This window comes from Nicotiana attenuata, unplaced genomic scaffold (genome assembly GCF_001879085.1).
Source record: "Nicotiana attenuata strain UT unplaced genomic scaffold, NIATTr2, whole genome shotgun sequence".
Taxonomy (NCBI): domain Eukaryota; kingdom Viridiplantae; phylum Streptophyta; class Magnoliopsida; order Solanales; family Solanaceae; genus Nicotiana; species Nicotiana attenuata.
The window spans coordinates 76,579-93,548 of record NW_017671396.1 but is presented as its reverse complement, the minus strand read 5'-3'; the positions used below and the strand labels follow the sequence as shown (position 1 = coordinate 93,548).

The 16,970-nt window shown below is 36.9% G+C and overlaps 1 protein-coding gene across 3 annotated transcripts; it reads right to left on the bottom strand.

Annotated features, from left to right (window-relative positions):
* Positions 1 to 3,858: 3,858 nt before the first annotated feature.
* On the bottom strand, positions 3,859 to 16,182 carry LOC109208037 (transcription factor TFIIIB component B'' homolog). Of its 3 annotated transcripts, none has more exons than XM_019371036.1 (15): positions 16,077 to 16,182; positions 15,337 to 15,398; positions 15,085 to 15,249; positions 14,656 to 14,813; positions 14,518 to 14,581; positions 14,161 to 14,363; positions 14,004 to 14,061; positions 13,584 to 13,924; positions 13,088 to 13,475; positions 12,910 to 13,010; positions 12,752 to 12,795; positions 9,787 to 9,973; positions 7,943 to 8,087; positions 6,561 to 6,694; positions 3,859 to 4,304 (listed from the first exon to the last, which is right to left on the bottom strand). In XM_019371036.1, the coding sequence occupies exons 2-15, from the start codon at positions 15,380 to 15,382 to the stop codon at positions 4,158 to 4,160; spliced, it is 2,181 nt and encodes a 726-aa protein (XP_019226581.1). In that variant the 5' UTR covers positions 15,383 to 15,398; positions 16,077 to 16,182; the 3' UTR covers positions 3,859 to 4,157. The 3 variants fall into 3 exon arrangements, with proteins under 3 accessions (XP_019226581.1, XP_019226583.1, XP_019226582.1); XM_019371038.1 differs by having other exon boundaries at positions 14,182 to 14,363; XM_019371037.1 differs by lacking the exon at positions 16,077 to 16,182 and adding an exon at positions 15,956 to 15,979.
* Positions 16,183 to 16,970: the final 788 nt, after the last annotated feature.

The window sequence follows — 16,970 nt, the reverse complement described above, 5'->3', positions numbered from 1 at the left end:
CCATCTGCGAGAGAACATAATAGAAGGTTTCAATCTGCAATGATAGAATAAAAATCGCACGACAGAGAAGACTAGAAGTTAAATTGTTCCTAACTCCATAGCCTCTGGGAGATAAGTACAAACGTCTCTATACCGATCCTCCAGACTCTACTAAGTTTGCTCGTGACTCGTGAGACCTATGTAACCTAGTGCTCTGATACCAACTTGTCACGACCCGAAATTCCTATCGTCGAGACCGTGGTGGCGCCTAACATTTCACTTGCTAGGCAAGCCAACGTTATAACATATTATCCATTTTAACAGTCTAAAGTTAAACAATGAAGAAGAATTGATTTAACTGCAAGAATCAAAATGTAAATGCTGAAGCTAAAACCGTAAAACATCTGCTACAAATCCCTGAACCCGGTGTCACAAGTGCACGAGCTTCTAGAGTAATACATATAAGGGTCTGAAATAAATACAAAGTTGTTTGAATGAAAATAAATAGCTAAATAGAAAGAGGATGGGGACTCCAGGAGCTGCGTGAGCTGAGCAGCCGTACCTCAAGTCTCCGCAAATGTCCGATCCGAGCACGCTAATAACCGTCGCTGGGACTGACTCCAAAATTTGCATAGTGTGCAGAGTGTAGTATCAGTACAACCAACCCCATGTACTAGTAAGTGCCGAGTCTAACCTCGACGAAGTAGTGACGAGGCTAAGGCAGATCACCTACACTATAACCCGTACGCAGTATATATGATAATGACAGAATAATAGAAATATTGAACAGAATTAAGCAGTCAACTAAAAATAATAACCACAGCCTCAAGAATAAACCAGCGTCGTCCAGAATTACCAATCTCTAACAGTTTAAATACAAATACCGGAAAACCAACACAGCTCAAGAAGTGGAAACATATAGGTTGTTGCGACGCGCAACCCGATCCCACCAGACATCACAAAATCCTCCCTTATTTCATCGTGATAGCTTCAACAACAGAGATAATATACATAAATATGTTGCGGCGCGCAACTCGATCCCACCATATATCTATATCAGTATCATATTCACCCTTATTCCACCATATCAATCTACCCTTATTCCACCTGTTGCGGCATGCCACCCGATCCCACCATATAGTATATATTCACCCTTATTCCACCATATCATTCCACCTTTATTACACCTGCTGCGGCGTGTAGCCCGATCCTACCATATTAGTACCAAACACTCAATGTACATAGTCAAATTAAGAGTTCAAACCACCAAACCTTTACGATCAATAAATGTCAAACTAAACCGAAATGGAAACCTTGCACAATATAAGAACCTACATAAGTAATACTACGCAACGAGACCAATCCAGCAATTAACAATTCTAAGGTACAAGCAAGTCAAATTTAACAAATAGCAGGGATTCGTGAAACTATAAAAAGAGCTAACATCATCAACAGGAGAAGATATTGATTAACAAGTAGCAGTTAAGCAGGGAAAACATTTAGAGCATTTGACAATCAAGAAAGGGAAGAAAGCAATTAAGTTAAAGCGAAAAATCAGGGAAAATAGATAATTTGAGGTCGTCTAAGCACTCATCACCTCGCATATACGCCGCTCACATGAAATTCACATAGCACATAGTCCGAGGGTTCCTAATTCCCTCAAGTCAAGGTTAACCAAGACACTTACCTCGCTCCAAAGGCCACTCAATGCTCAATCACAACTTTTCCTCTAGAGTCCGCCTCCAAACCACTCGTATCTAACCACAATTGACTCAATAATATCAATTATTACTAAAGGAATCAACTACAATGCATAAATTTAGAATTCCCAAACTTTTCCCCAAAAGTCAAAAACCGACCCCGGGCCCCCTTGGTCAAAACCTGAGGTTCGGACCAAAATCCACTTACCCATTCACCCCCGCGCCCGATTATGTAATTAGGTTTGGAATCCGACCTCAATTTGAGGTCTAAATCCCAATTTCTCAAAAATCTCTAATTCTACCCAAACCCTCAATTTTCTACTATAGAAACACTAGATTTTAGGTTAAAAACTAATGAAATGTAATGGGTAATTGAAAGAAAGTGAGTTGGAATCACTTACCAACAAATTGGGGAAGAAAATATCTTGGAAGAATCGCCTCTAGGCTTTCTAGCTTTTGAAAATGAAAGAATGGCAAAAATCTTGTAATTGGACTGTTTAATAATTGGGCGTCAGTGTTCATCGCGTTCGCGTGAACACTGACGCGTTCGCGAAGAGCTGCGTCTGTTAGGCTTACGCGATCGCAAAGGCTACGCCCCCTGGCCTTCGCGTTCGCGGTGAAGGATGACTGACTCCTCCCCCAGGTCCCTAATGTTATGCGTTCCCGTTGAGCTGGTCGCGTTCGCGAAGGGTAAGGCCCCCATCGCTCCGCGTTCGCGAAGAAGAAAACTTTCCCCGGTCCAGTTCACTCTTCGTGTTCGCGAGAGTACCTTCGGGAACGCGAAGAAGAACACACCAGATATCAGCTGAAGCACAAAAAACCAGATTTTCTAAGTTCAAATCATCCTGTAGCCTATCCGAAACACACCCGACCCCTCGGGGCTCAAACTAAACATGCACACAACTCCTAAAACATCATACGAACTTGCTTGCGCGATCAAATCGCCAAATAACACCTAGAACTACGAATTGAACACCAAATCAAATGAAATTTTCAAGAAAGCTTTAAAAGTTTTATTTTCACAACCGGACGTCTCCGTTTCTCACCAAATTTCACAATCAAGTCATAAATATTATAATGGACCTGTACCGGGCTCCGAGACCAAAATACGAACCCGATAGCAACAAGACCAAACATCAACCAATAATAGATTCTTACTCTTGAAAAAAAAATGTAATTGACCAAACTAGTGTTAACCGGTGTTTTAAAGAGTGGGGGCGCGAGGCGAGGCGTTCTACTTAATATAGGGCGAGACGAAAGTCCCGAAGCACAGAGCATAAGTCTCATGGATCTTTAAATTTTTATTTATAAAATAATATAATAATATAAAAAAGTATAAAAAGTTGATTAAAATTAATAAAATTTAAAAGGATCAAAAAACTCATTAAAAATAAAGTATCTAGCATATTTTTACTAATATAAATAATCCAACAATGTTAAAATTAATATGATACAAATCAACTATACTTAACTTTCAAATAATATAATTTCTTAAAAACTATAACCAAACTACCATAAAGTAAAATAATTAATAAAATCCATCATTATTGTAATTTAAAATATTATTCCTTCATGATTAAATATAAAATTACTTTCAAATTTGAGAGACATAGAACTAAGACGTGACGACCAATGGCAAGTGAAGATACAAATGTTGGCCATTTATTTCCCAAAGAAATGTTCATAAAATGAAATTCACTCTCACGATGTTCATTTAATTAATATGCAATACTATGGCTCGTTATTTAAGTTACTCTCAATTTTTATATTCGTGATGAATAGAACGTTTATCATCCATTTGTTGTAGAATTAGGAGGGCCAACAAAGCTAATTAGGTAATTCAACACATGATTTACATAAAAATTATCGGGCAAGCCCAAGCGTTGAACGTTAGACGTGCGCTTGGTCGTAAGCCTCATGAAACTAAACCCTGTGTATGAGCCTCATGGCGTTTAGATAGTGCCTCTCCCTGGGGCGAGCCCCGAGCGAGACCAAAAAAGCCTTTTAAAACAAAGGTGTTAACATTGATGATGAAAAAAACCCTAGAAGTGAAAGTCAGAAAATAGCAAAGAAGTCTGTTGTTTGGGTAACTTAAGAACACTTTAAACCAATTTTGGCGAACTAGTTAACAAAGAAATAGAGAAGTTCGTTATATCAAACAAGTGAGGACAACAGAGAATTCTATAAGAGGAATGCTTTTGTTATTTCATTCTTTCCCCTTTTTAATCTCATAAAACCCCATTTTAATCCCGTTTCAATCTTCAGCAGCGGTCACAGGATATGAGAGGATTTTAGCTCTACCCATTAAAGTTAATATATGAGTTTAAGTTATGCGCAGTGATAATAAAGGTTATGTTAACCTACAACAACAAATAACTTATCCAACCTAGAAAATAGAGTAATACCAAAATGGCAAAATTCTTTATCACCACCACTGTATATATCTTAATTCTTTTTGGCACCTTTCTCTCTGAATATTCACACTTCACTCTTATACTGACTCCATCTCCAAGAATCATCTTCACTATCATAATCCTCAACTGGACTCTCCATTTCTGGAACATCTTGTTGCTCCACAGCTTCAACTTCTTTTTCCTCAACATGTTCAGAATTCACTTCTTCCTCCTGTGCAAAATCAATATTCAATAATGCTTCAATGTATGAATTAGGAAATTGTGGGGAAAAAACATATAATGCTTATGTCATTGCTCTTATCCCCAAGAAGGTAGGACCAGAGGAGATGAAAGATTTCAGGCCTATAAGTTTAAATTGAAGCTTCTGCAAGATCTTATAAAAAATGCTGGCACAGAGAATGAAGAAAGTTATGAACATTCTGGTTGCAAACTCTCAGATGACCTTTGTTAAGGGGAGACATATTACAGACGTGGTGCTTATAGTAAATAAGTGTCTTGACAGTAGGAGGCAAGGGGAAGCGAGGTTAATGTGCAAGCTGGACATGAAAAAGCATTTGATTCGTGTTAATTGGGCGCATTTATTAGGCTTGCTGAAAGATATGGGGTTCAGGGACAAGTGGATTGGATGGATAAGGTGTTGCATCGCAAATGTTAGGTTCTCAGTGATTATAAATGGCTCTCCCAAAGGCTTTTTTCCTACGTACATGGGCTTAAGGCAATGGAGGGACTAAGTCAATGATGCGAAAGGCAATGAGGTTTCAGTGGATCAAGGGTTTTGGTGCTGAGGCTGTGGGTCACGATGGAGTGGAAATCTCTCAATTAAGGTATCTCAGGGTGATTCTTCTATTATTTGAAATGATTTCTGGCTTGAAAATAAACATGGGAAAAAGTTCCATGTTTGCAGTTAATGAGGTACATAACATACAGGGACTTGGAGATGTTTTGGGCTGTCAAATTGGAGAGCTTCCTACGGAATATCTGGGTATGCCATTGGGGGCTAGGTACAAGGCAAAACAAGTGTGGCAAAAAATTGACAATCAGTTGTGAAAAGAGACTTGCTACGTGGAAAAGATAATACTTATCTCTTGGAAGAAGGGTGGCTCTCATTAACAGTGTTCTTGACTCTCTTCCTACATAGCCTATGTCTCTGTTTCCCTTGCCAGTAAGTGTTAAAAGGAATCTTGATAGAATTTGGAGGAACTTTTTGTCGGGAGGTAACAAAGAAAAGAGGTCCTTTCATTTGGTAAAGTGGGAAAAGGTGAAGCGTGGCAAAAGAAGAAGACTGGGTATTAAAAAGTTGAAAATTCACAATGATAGCTTATTAACGAAGTGGTTGTGGAGATATGGAAAAGAAGAGGGACAACTTATGGAGAAGGCTTATACCCGACAAATATGGTATACAAAATCTCTGGTTCTCTGGTTTACTGGCTCTGTTAATTCATCTCATGGATTGAGACTATGGAAACACATCTGCAGCCTATGGCCTACTTTTGTTGTCAACAAGGATCAAAGTTGGAAATGGCAGGCAGACGAGGTTCTGGCAAGATGCTTGGGTAGGACATGCCCCTCTACTGTCTCAATATCACGATCTCTATGATTTCTCTTATAGTACTCGTTCTCTGGTTTCAGAGTGTTGAACGGAAGCAACTGGTGCCTTGACTTTTGTAGATACTGTTTTGATTTGGAAGTCCCTAGAATGGCTCTAATGCTAAAGGATTTAGAGAAGGTGGTCATGTATGATGATGTTCCTGATAGAATCATATGGACAAAGCAGATAGATGGAGTTTTCTCGTAACTTCTTGCTATAAAACTATCAACAGTGATGGTGGCAGCTCTACAGGCTGGCCTTGGAAGTGGATATGGAAGTCCGAAGCCCCCTATGAGTTTAGATGTTTCATGAGGATAGTTACACACAATGCGTGCCTCGCTCAAAGTAACTTACAGAGAAGAGGGGTGTCGACTGATATCAGATGTTTCGTGTGCAACAAGGAGGAGAAAAGCACTAGTCACCTTTTTTCACATTGCACAGTGGCAAGGCAGATCCAGTGAAGGATCTATTGAACATCTGGGGAGTAGAGGGATGTGTCAATCAGTAAGAAAGATATGGAACAACATCCCAGCTCGTGTGTGTTGCGCAATATGGAAAGAGAAGAATGCAAGTGCTTGGAAAGGAAAATAGAAGTTGTACAGAAAATTAAATACTCATGTGTATGGCTTTTTGGTGCAACCTAGAGGATGTTAGAGATGAGAATAGCATGCTTGATTTCTTAGATTCACTGCAGGATTAGAACTTTTATATAGATGGAACCATTCCATTTTGTTTTGGTGTAGAAGGTTCCAATCATTATAATTCTCTGGTACCAACTTAGTACCAGGATTCTGTTATTAAGATATATAATACTTAACCAGTTTCAAAAACCAAAAACAAAAAAAAAAATGAAAATGACAAGCAAAAGAAGATTCATACATTGATCTCCTGAGTTCCCTCCTCCACTTCCTGCTCCCTTGTCAAGTCAATTGACTCATCTTTATCGGCTTTCTGCAATTCCTCGGCTTCAATTTGTTTTAAACGCTCAATTACTCGTTCAAAGTGGGAATGATCTGCAACAAGTATATTATCATGTAAAACTCTGCAGAACAATTAGAAAACATGACACATTTTAGTGGCAAAGGCTTTCTCTTCTTCAGGCCAATGGTTCTTTTTCCTTCTGTGATGGTCTGATGACACGGATAACTTACGTGATGCATGGTGGTTAAATAACTCCAGCCTTTAGACATTTTACAAATATACTAATGATTATGGGCTACAGTAAAAGCAAATCAAGATAAGATATCAATATGTTTTCCAAATAAAACAGAAAGCAAAGTGTAGGGGAGTAGTTACTGTGCTTCTGAACCCCATTAATGGTGGTCTGGTCAAGCGAGAGACACATAAGAAAAAAAACAAATAATGAGATCAGTGTTAAATTAAATAAACAATTTCCTGAAACTGAATCATCAGGATATCAAGACCCTTTTTTTCTAAACTAAAACTCAGATTATGAGATTCAATTGAAAAATACATACATAGCACGTCCATAAGTTAACAAGCGTAATACTAGCTCAATTGTGGAAACTATGATAAAACATGTATGTTCCTGCAGTCAACGTAGGACGGAACCTGGCCTTGTTTACATTTTTTGGAACCATAAAGTAGCAATTCGCAAAATGAAATAAAGATAGAATTTTCAGAATATCCAAATTTCAGTTCTTTAGTACTGATTTGTGGTCAAACAAGATGAAATACAAGACTAATATCAACGAAAATAGAGCAGAAGAAAAAAACTGCGTCATGAGGAGATCTAGAATTTCAATTCTGGAGAATAAAACGCATAAACCATGTTGAAAAATATTAAATATAATAAAAGATATCGAAACGTCAGATCATGCATATATCATTTGAGAGGAAAATTCGACATACACAGATACAGTAGACCGAGATCAGAGGATCACAAGACAAAAACATGACAAGAGGAAAAAAGAAAAGAATTATGGAATATGAATCCAGGCAGCAATTCCTTTTTCTTTTCCTTTTTTTTGATAAGCCAGGCTCCAATTCATTTCTGGGCTTGGATCAGCCATAACAACAGGCTATGCATGTATACTTTCAGCCACACCCAAGTCATGTTTTCCATGCTGATGAACCCTTACTCTTAATGGAAGGTTTTTCTGAAAAAATGATATTCATTTGTCCAATTTATCTTCAATTTGTATTTTATGCCCATTTAAACGCAATGCTATCAAATGATAAATGAGTCTTGGAAAAATAAATAAATGTGAGTGCAGTAGAGAGAGTTGAAGAAAATTTACCTTTGGAACGATTGGTTAGAGCATCATGAAGCCTAAATGGATGTTGCCGCTCTTCTTTCTTGTATTTTAGCTTTAGCTGTCTACGTGTCCGGCCAGGAAAAAGTTGTTGTATCAGGGATAAGTCAGTCCCAAACTGCTGCACAGCCTGAAAACAAGTTTTGTTCTAAATGTCTAAGAGCAAACCAAGGACAAACAAAAGAGGAAGGGAGTGCATAACAGTACTATTTGTGCTCAATCACACGAAGTCCGTCCATATAGCTCTAATTGGTGCCATGACACCTATAAGTCAAAAGTTGTACCATTTTTTCAACTGCTTGATTTCTTGTAACATTGGGATTCTGCTCCACTACTCTTAAAAAAGAAGTTAACAACTAATTACCTTATAAAAGGGAATTTATCAAAAAGAATTATCTTATGAAAGGGCTCAAACTATCTTTGCACAAGTCCAAACCATATAATGAGTTCCCCATACTATCTCCTCCACACCCCATTTATCAAATTTATTCATTTCTTCATTATTATTTACAGAACATAAGAAATTGCAATTCTATGTGCACATAATTTGATAGACGGTTTTCTTTACCATAGAATCTTGACAGCCCTGGTAAAGCGACGGGCAAGTTCTGAATTCTGACATCACATTGAGCATATAAAAGGGAAGGGACATTATTGGTCTACGCAGAGAAGAGGAAGATATGAGACACTACTCCAGCATGCATGTGGTGGGTACTGTGGAGGAACGGAACCGGAGAGTTTTTGAAAGCAAGACTGACAATGATTTTAAGTTTAGATGTATACCTTTTTGGCTTTTTGGTGCAAAATGTACAATGTGAATTATGTGGAAAGCATTGTGGACTTCATTAGTCTCTTAGAGTAAAACAGCTGATTTTTTTGTAAACTGCTGTATATACTGCATGATCTTCGTGCATTCAGTATCAACAAACGCCATTTTTAAACAAAGTATATTAATAAAAATCAGATTTCTCAAGTTTATCTAAAGTCCCCTTTCTCTACTGATTTACATGCTGAGGATATAAAGATGCTAAAGAAGTTAATGTTGGTGCCAGCTTCCCAATTTCCTTTTTTTTTTTTTTTGTAACTTTAGTTAGACCAGCTTCTCACTTTCCAACAACTATATTCCTGAAAAGGTAACTATGTTCTACAAAAATTATATCACATGAATTGTTGACTTCCTTTGAAGTATCCATGTTGAATGACACAGGAACGGAGATTTCGTGCTAATTCTTCAAAATACACTAAATGGACAAAAAGCTACATAGCATTAACCGGCTCTCACTTACAAGTTACACCTAGGTCAGATATACACCGGTGAATGAGTCCATGTAACATAGACAACGACCAGCCTTAATCTAGTCTGTCAAGCATCCCTTATATAAATTTCTTATTTTCTTTTTGCTTTAAAACTGCATCTACCCACAATTGCAGATGCCTTCACATTCCACAGTTTTTGGTTGGGACAAATATTTCTATGTAATAATTGACAAGTACACTTATTTCAAATAGAGAAAACAAGTAACATTTAGATAGCTAGCAACAAAGATGTCCTACATGAGTCTTTTGCTACTACCTCATAGGAAGGTCTCAACAAATTGAAGCAAATTTGATAACATGATTGACGGTTTATAAAAAGGAAATACAGAAAGGAACCTACAAACTTGATCTTCCAGACCGGGAACGCCTAGGTGCATCAACTAATAACTTGAGCATTTTATAAGTTGCACTTCTAGAATTTGCTATTTAAGATTGAAGTTTTCAATTCAAATTTTAATTATTCCCCCGTTTACACCAGTATCTTTCAGTAGCTACAAATGAGAGGGATGTACCTCATAGAACAGTTCTGTTTCCTGTTTTGACCACCTTGTGCTGGGTGTTTTGTCCATATAAGTTTGATAATTGAAGTAGGCAGAAGAATCTTGGGCCCGAGAACCTATTTGATGATCATTATCTTCTGCGCCGTCATCTGAAGGATAGGACTCATCCTCATTATAATTAGAAACAGAAGCACCAGCACTGCACAAGCACAAAACATGGAGAAACTGTAACTTGGAAAAGAGAGGCCCTAGTCCCAAAAGGGAAAAAACAAGTAACACCTCCAAGATAAGTAAAAAAGAAAAATATGCCACAACAAAAGCCACTGATTGCAAAACGCATTTTACTTCTAAAATCTTTTTTCCTAATTAAGTTACCTCTTTTGAATATACTTAGGTACCCAAGAGTAAATATAATGTACTGTATGGCATAAATTCTCACATATTAGATATGACGAAATTATACATTTTAAACCATGGTCAAAGATCACCTAATATACTTACTAAGAACCATATTGGGTTCAAGGAGCATAAATTTATAACACATGTAAACTTCTAAGTGTTTACCAATGGCATCTCTTTTTCATTTTCCTATGACTAGTGAAAACAGTTTTTCACATGACGGCTACCTTCCAGCTTCCTGATCCTAGCACACAACAGGAACCATTAGAAATTGGACAGAGCAATACTAATTGAGAATTGACATCATAACCATCAAATCCTAAGGCCATTTTTAGGAACTTGGAATTAGCGTAGTTAATGCCCTACTGTTAGCTTATAGTTCAGCTTGAGCAAATCACAAGAATATTTCAGGATAAAAGTATCCAACATTTAGGTAGGATAGGATAATACTAACTATAGCGTATCAGCATATAAATCAAAGGGCATCTATTTTGGAGTAATTCCAAATTTTTGGGATTTGAGGAGATATCCTCCCTTGCTAATGCTCACCATCTTGAAGGATAAAATAGGTTTTCTTTTCCATATAAAAGTTCATTGTATAGAGAATAGAGGAATTACCCCCAGAACGAGCATGGAGTAAGAAGATAAGTGACAAGATAAGTGACGGAGAAATGTAAAATTTACATCAAATACCCAGGGTATTTCTCAATTATAAGAAAATGCAAAAATTTACAAGCTAATACTAAAGGTTAGAGTTCTTGACGCGTAAATTTGCCATCTCCTCAAAAGAGAAGGGAAGGAAATTTATTGATCTTTTTTCTTCTATATACGAGTTAGCAAATGGTGCTCTAGACAATATGAGCACTTGCTTCTCTCTTATGAATGCTTATAGGTGCAGAGATAGTATAGAATATTGTCTTGATTGGTCAAGGGAGAAGATTCTTCCACAAAACTCAGGTAGTTGCCCACCAGAGAGAATCTTGCAGCGGATTTTCAAGATATGAGGTTTCTGAGATGAAAAAATGTATGCACATGGAATCCAAGCTTTATCTGGTGGGTGGACTAAGCAGCAGAGGCAGGTTCTCACCTATGACATATCATGCTTTCTTTCTGTGCATAAGATACTTCAGATTTTGAGCGTACAGATTGTCAGTTCCGTTCCTGTTCAGAAAATTTGGTCATTGTGCCTGTTGATAACTTGATACTGGTGCTTGTGCGGATTCAGAAATTCCTTCTCTCCTTCTGCACTGTACTAATCAAGCCCTTCTAGGCCAATACAGAAGTAGTATCGTTTACAATAAAATAGTTGTGGAGTTGGGTAGTGAAAACCTTGTGTTGGGCAAGGAATCTTGAAAGGACTTGTGTTGGGCATGGATTCTTGAAACTCTAGGTAGTTAATCGGTATAGTACAGTGCAAGGATTTTTGAGGCAGTCGTTTGGGAAGGATTTCTAGATAGCAAGTAGTAGCTTGTTAGGATGCACTTTGCAGGAGGACTGGCCCAATAAATATGCATGCATGCATTTCCTAGAAATTCCCTAGTATCTGGTTGCTGAAGTAGGTCTTTAGTGAAAGATTTCCAAATAAGAAGCTACCTAAGCTACATGTTAGTCTCCAAGTCAAGTATAACCAGATTACTGGATTCATAACAACTGAAAGAGAACTTTACCATACACGCAGCACTACCTTGTTTAAAAGACATTTTGCATTGATATCTTAAGAGCATCAGCTACTGTAAGTTTCCGTTATGTTATACTTGGTAAAAACTCTTAGAGCAATTTGCGAATTTCAGATGAAATTACAAGGAATAATCCTTGAAATAAATCATTGTATTCCGTCATGCTATTATGTATGTGAAAATGCTTTGGTGCAAGTAATAAATATATTCATGTTAATATTTTCCAAAACGCTTCCATTTGCTGATGGAGATATCTGAATTGGATACAATTCTACCACTGTGCTAATTCACCTTCTATAAATCCAGCTACTGTAAGACTTGAACTTGGTATATTTGGTATACCTCTCAGTCTCTGCTGGTTTAAGTGGCAGGCTAGGTACAGAGAGTTTGTACTGCCTTGTTTCTGGCGCAGATTGAACAGAGCTTGTTCTGTCCTTCTTTACTTCTCAAGTAACTATGTAAGCAAATACGACTTGACCATTTCTGGAACAGTATTGATGCTAGCTTTGGTGAAGATGGTTCTCTTGGCTGGTCAACGTAGCTTAGAAAAAAGAGGAAGAGCTGAGAAAAGGGCAATAAGGGAGGAGTCTTCACATAATTCTGGAAAAAGTGGTTGGACAGGTTGGTTAGAACCGTTATCTAAAAGTAGAGAAAATAATGAAGCTGTAGACGATACAAAAGAGACTTATGGTGCTCTTGACGAGTTAGAAGATGGATCTGAAATGAGAAAAACAGACCTAAAGAATGAAGTCTCTACCACAGATCATCTACCATTTTCACTATCAACAACAATATAAGAAAACCCAATCGAAAAGGTTAAATGCAGGTTATTATCTTTTTTGCAAATAAAGCAAAAGATAACTGTAGATTAGTTTATTTATTTGTAAAAAGGCTTCTGATACCTCTGATCTGTAGTAGGTATTTGTGACGCTGCAGCATCTTTTTTCTGCAAGGATGGCAAGAAGGCAAACAAGAGAATCAAGGATGACTGTGTCATTTTTAATATTTCCTCTTTCTAGGAGGTTGGGGTGCAAACAAGAGAATGCAAGAGGAAACGTACCGCCAGCCGCTCTCTGTGCTCTCCTAATATAATTAGATCCTTAATAGGTACCTTTTGGTAGTCAATCTCATACTCGGGAGCCTCAAGCAAAGCCTTGTTCACTGTAAACAAAGAAGTGCCTGATCAAGAAAAGATAAATACAACTATGCCAAATGTTAGCAACACCCACTAGGCTTACCTTGTCTCCTCTTTTGACGAGTGGAGTGAGAAAACTTCTTAGGTTTCTTGTTGGCTGCCTGGTCTGAAGCTTCAGTGGTCTTTTTACTCTTCCTAACTTGCTTTCCATCCTCAGCAACTGTTCTCTTTGACTTTTTCTGTACTTTTTTCCCTTGTGATTCATTTTCCAGCAGAAGATCCTCATCATTACCATTTGTAACAGAATCATTAGGTTGTTCAGGCACATATTCCCCATCATCCGCTACTACTTCAGACTCATCTACTAGTCTATTTGCATTTACGGACTTTCTTCTACTCCTTAATGATCTACCTGCTCCATTCTCTTCAGTAATTGCAGAAAGATCAGATGCAGGCAATTTTTGCTTTTTAGTCTTTGGCCTCTGATGTACCTAAACAGACATAGTTGCAAGTGGGTTAAGAAGAGAAATAAGGGGCTCCACCAGCAAGGCGAACTATTTCAAAAATTGAGAAGTAACTAAAACAGTTCATTGATTTACAGGTTCCTCAGGCATCTGAGAAGTAGATTCAGGGAGTTCTGCTGGGATGCCAAAATCTGAGTGCGAAGCTTCGGTAACATATTCTTCATGAACTTGAAATTCATGAGTAGATTCTGTAATAATATTATCATCAAATCCTCTGGCTGAGAAATCAAGGACATCATCAGCAGGGAATCCATGTTCCTTCCCTCTATCCACAAAATCCATTTCAGAATGAACTGAGTGTGAATTTGGCTGACATGAAACTGACTCTACAGCATCTGAATCAGGGATGCTTGTGTCGTATCTCTCTCTGTATACTTGTAGCTTGGACTTGGATTGAAACCTTCTGGTACTCTGCCCTGAATAAACGTTAGAAATTAAAAATGAGTGCAGCACATGATAAAGTGCAGGTGCAGGAACCTGAAAATTCTCCCTTACCAGACGTAATAGTTACCCCCAGGATATCTGCTTCCAAGGAATGATAGCTGTCCATCTCCTGCAACCAACAAACTGGAGTATTTGTAAGTACGCAAAAGAATCTAAATGACAAATGATTTTCTGCTCAGTAAAAAGTGGGGAAGGGCATGAATTTGACCATCTGACAACTTCCACTAACAGGAACAACACTTCCTTGACAAGTTAATGGATCTTGGCATGCTGCCACTTCATCAGGTTGAAGATTAGAAGTGCTAGGAGCTGAATCATCAACTGAAGAAACTGGAATTGAAAGTTGTTCTTGTCCCTTCTCTGCACCAGCAACATGAGCAGCAGATGGATCTGTAGCGGGACTAGAATTTTCTGCATTATTATAAGCAGCACCACAGTTTACTAATTTAATCTTTAATAATTGGCCAATTATCCAAAATAAGGTAACTCCTTTGCAGCATCCGTTATCAAGTTCAATATGCAGGAAAAATTAGTAATAAGAGAACAGAAGAAGATAGGTCATAACCTATGGCGCTTGAGATAGGAAGTAAATCATCAAACGAATCCAAACCTATATATATGTCTGCATACTGAAAATTGAAGAACTTTAATTAGGAATAAAAGGTCCGTTAACATGATCAAAATATGGATAAGAAAATATCACCTCTCCCTCTGATTTCTCAAGACAAGTTTTCGAATCTTCACTGTTATCAGGCACTACCGTACTTATATCTAGATATGAACCAACTGATGGACCCAAAGTTTCTGCAGCAAGAGGATGCTCCAAGGAAGGTTCCGCTAACACAGAGCTTTGTTCATCGTCTGCTTATATTTAACAAAAGACAATCATTCTTGAAGAGGTCTTGAAGTATCAATGAAGAACATTAAAATATAGGCTATTTAGAGAATATCTTATAGTATGACATTTCAAGTGCTAAAACCAACTTTATCTCGAAGGAAAATTCTTAAATTATGCACACAAGCAATCAACGATTTTATGACCTCAACAATCAATATATGATCAAATTGCTGCAACAAAATGTTCCCGAAAAAGTAATAATAGTAAGAACAACATAAAGGCAAGAAAGCTAACAATTTTGGGAATTCTTTCCATCCTTCTTAAGAGCCTCAAAAGAATCAGTTGCTACAGTATCACCAGTGTGTTTTGACGTCAAAGAAACTGTTGAGGACGCAACAGCTGGACCTTTTTTCACCGGACGAGGCTTTGCCTTGGGTTGAAACTTGCCGCCAGCCTTGACTGCATCAAATAACAATATAAACTTGAAAGAATGAGAATATATTATATCAGAAACTTATAAAAAAAAATCCTTTTCACTCCACTTACCGGTCTTTGAAGCACCATCAGCCAAAATATCATCTAAAAGATCCATGTATACACTTTCAACACTGAAACAGAACAATAACTGATAAGACAAAATGTAACCACTAATCAAATAAGTTGGAAAAAATCTTAAATAAAGTGATTTGATATTTTGTTTATAATTCAATTTGAGAATTACAACTAAAGCAGTTTCACCTACACCTTAAATGGTCTAGTGGATAAGCTTTTCAAGACAGACAGAACCATACATAGAGGTAAAAAACAACAAAAAGTAAAAGCTCAACAGAAAAAATAAAGGAAAATATCTGCATAATTAATTCAGAACTTTGGTAAAATTCAATAATGACAAATAAAACTAGATAGGCTTCATCTAAACCCAGAATAATAAGATGTTTATTCTAAAACAACAAAAATAAGACTAGAGTAGTTTCATATAAACAATAAATGGTCTGTGAATAGGCTTTTCGATACTGAAACAAACTAGATAATAAAAGGACAAGTAAAATTAATGCTCAACAAGAATCAATTTTTACTAAATCAAAAATGGGTTTCACCGCCATCCCATACAAACACAACATTTAGCCTTAAATTTAACTTCACAAGTAACAACTTGAAACATTACTGCTAATCTCCTTCACATATTGGTTCTTTTCGAAGATAATACTACAGTATAAATACATAACAACTAATGCATACAATTGGGGGGGGGAGGCGGGGGGTTGCGAGTGTAGAGAGAGATGAACCTGAAATCCCTTTTCTATTATCGGAATCGGAGGAGGGGGTTGGCGCCTGGCGCGGACTTGTTTTTTTTTCTTTTTTACCAGTAGTACGTTTCTTAGGCATACCCTTGTGCCTTGTTAACCCAAAAAAATAAAAAAATAAAAATTATTTATATATATATATATATATATATATATATAAAAAGGATAATATAACGCATAGGAAGGGAAATAGGGCAGGGAACCGCACCAACAAGGTGAATTGGGCAATTAGATTGCTGCTTTATTTGTTTCTTCTCCCTTCTTCTTTATAGTATATTTCTTCTTTAGGTGTAATAGCTATTTGTTCCAAACGTGTATTTCTAATTGTCGGGTGTAATTTTGTTATAAGATATGAATTTGATTATTTAGAAGAGAGATTACAAATTATCAATCATAAATTTGTTTCTTTTAGTTGGAAAAAGTGTGTGATAGTTGAAAAGGTGTTTTATTTTTTCCAATGATAAATAATTACGAATTAACGATGCATAAAGAAAAAGAGATAGATATTTTAATTTAAAGTTAATCAAATACAATAGGCCAATTACTACTTTAATATAAAAAATAAAAAATAAAAATTGAACCAAACAAGTCATGGGGTAGTTAACGATTAAAAGGTTGTGGTGGAGTGGTATCAATCACTAACCAAATGTCTTGAGTTTGAAGTTTGAACCATAAGAATAGTATTATTTTTTGGTAAAGCGCTTTACGACTTCTCGGCACAAGTTCAAATTAGTTAAACTCAAAATGATTTAGTGAACAACGAGTGAAAAACTTAAAAAAAAATACGATCTAACATAGAAGAGAAGGCTTGTAGATAGTGTAGAACTTATTTCTTTTATTAAGTTAAATAAATTTATTAATGTGAAAAAATTCGAG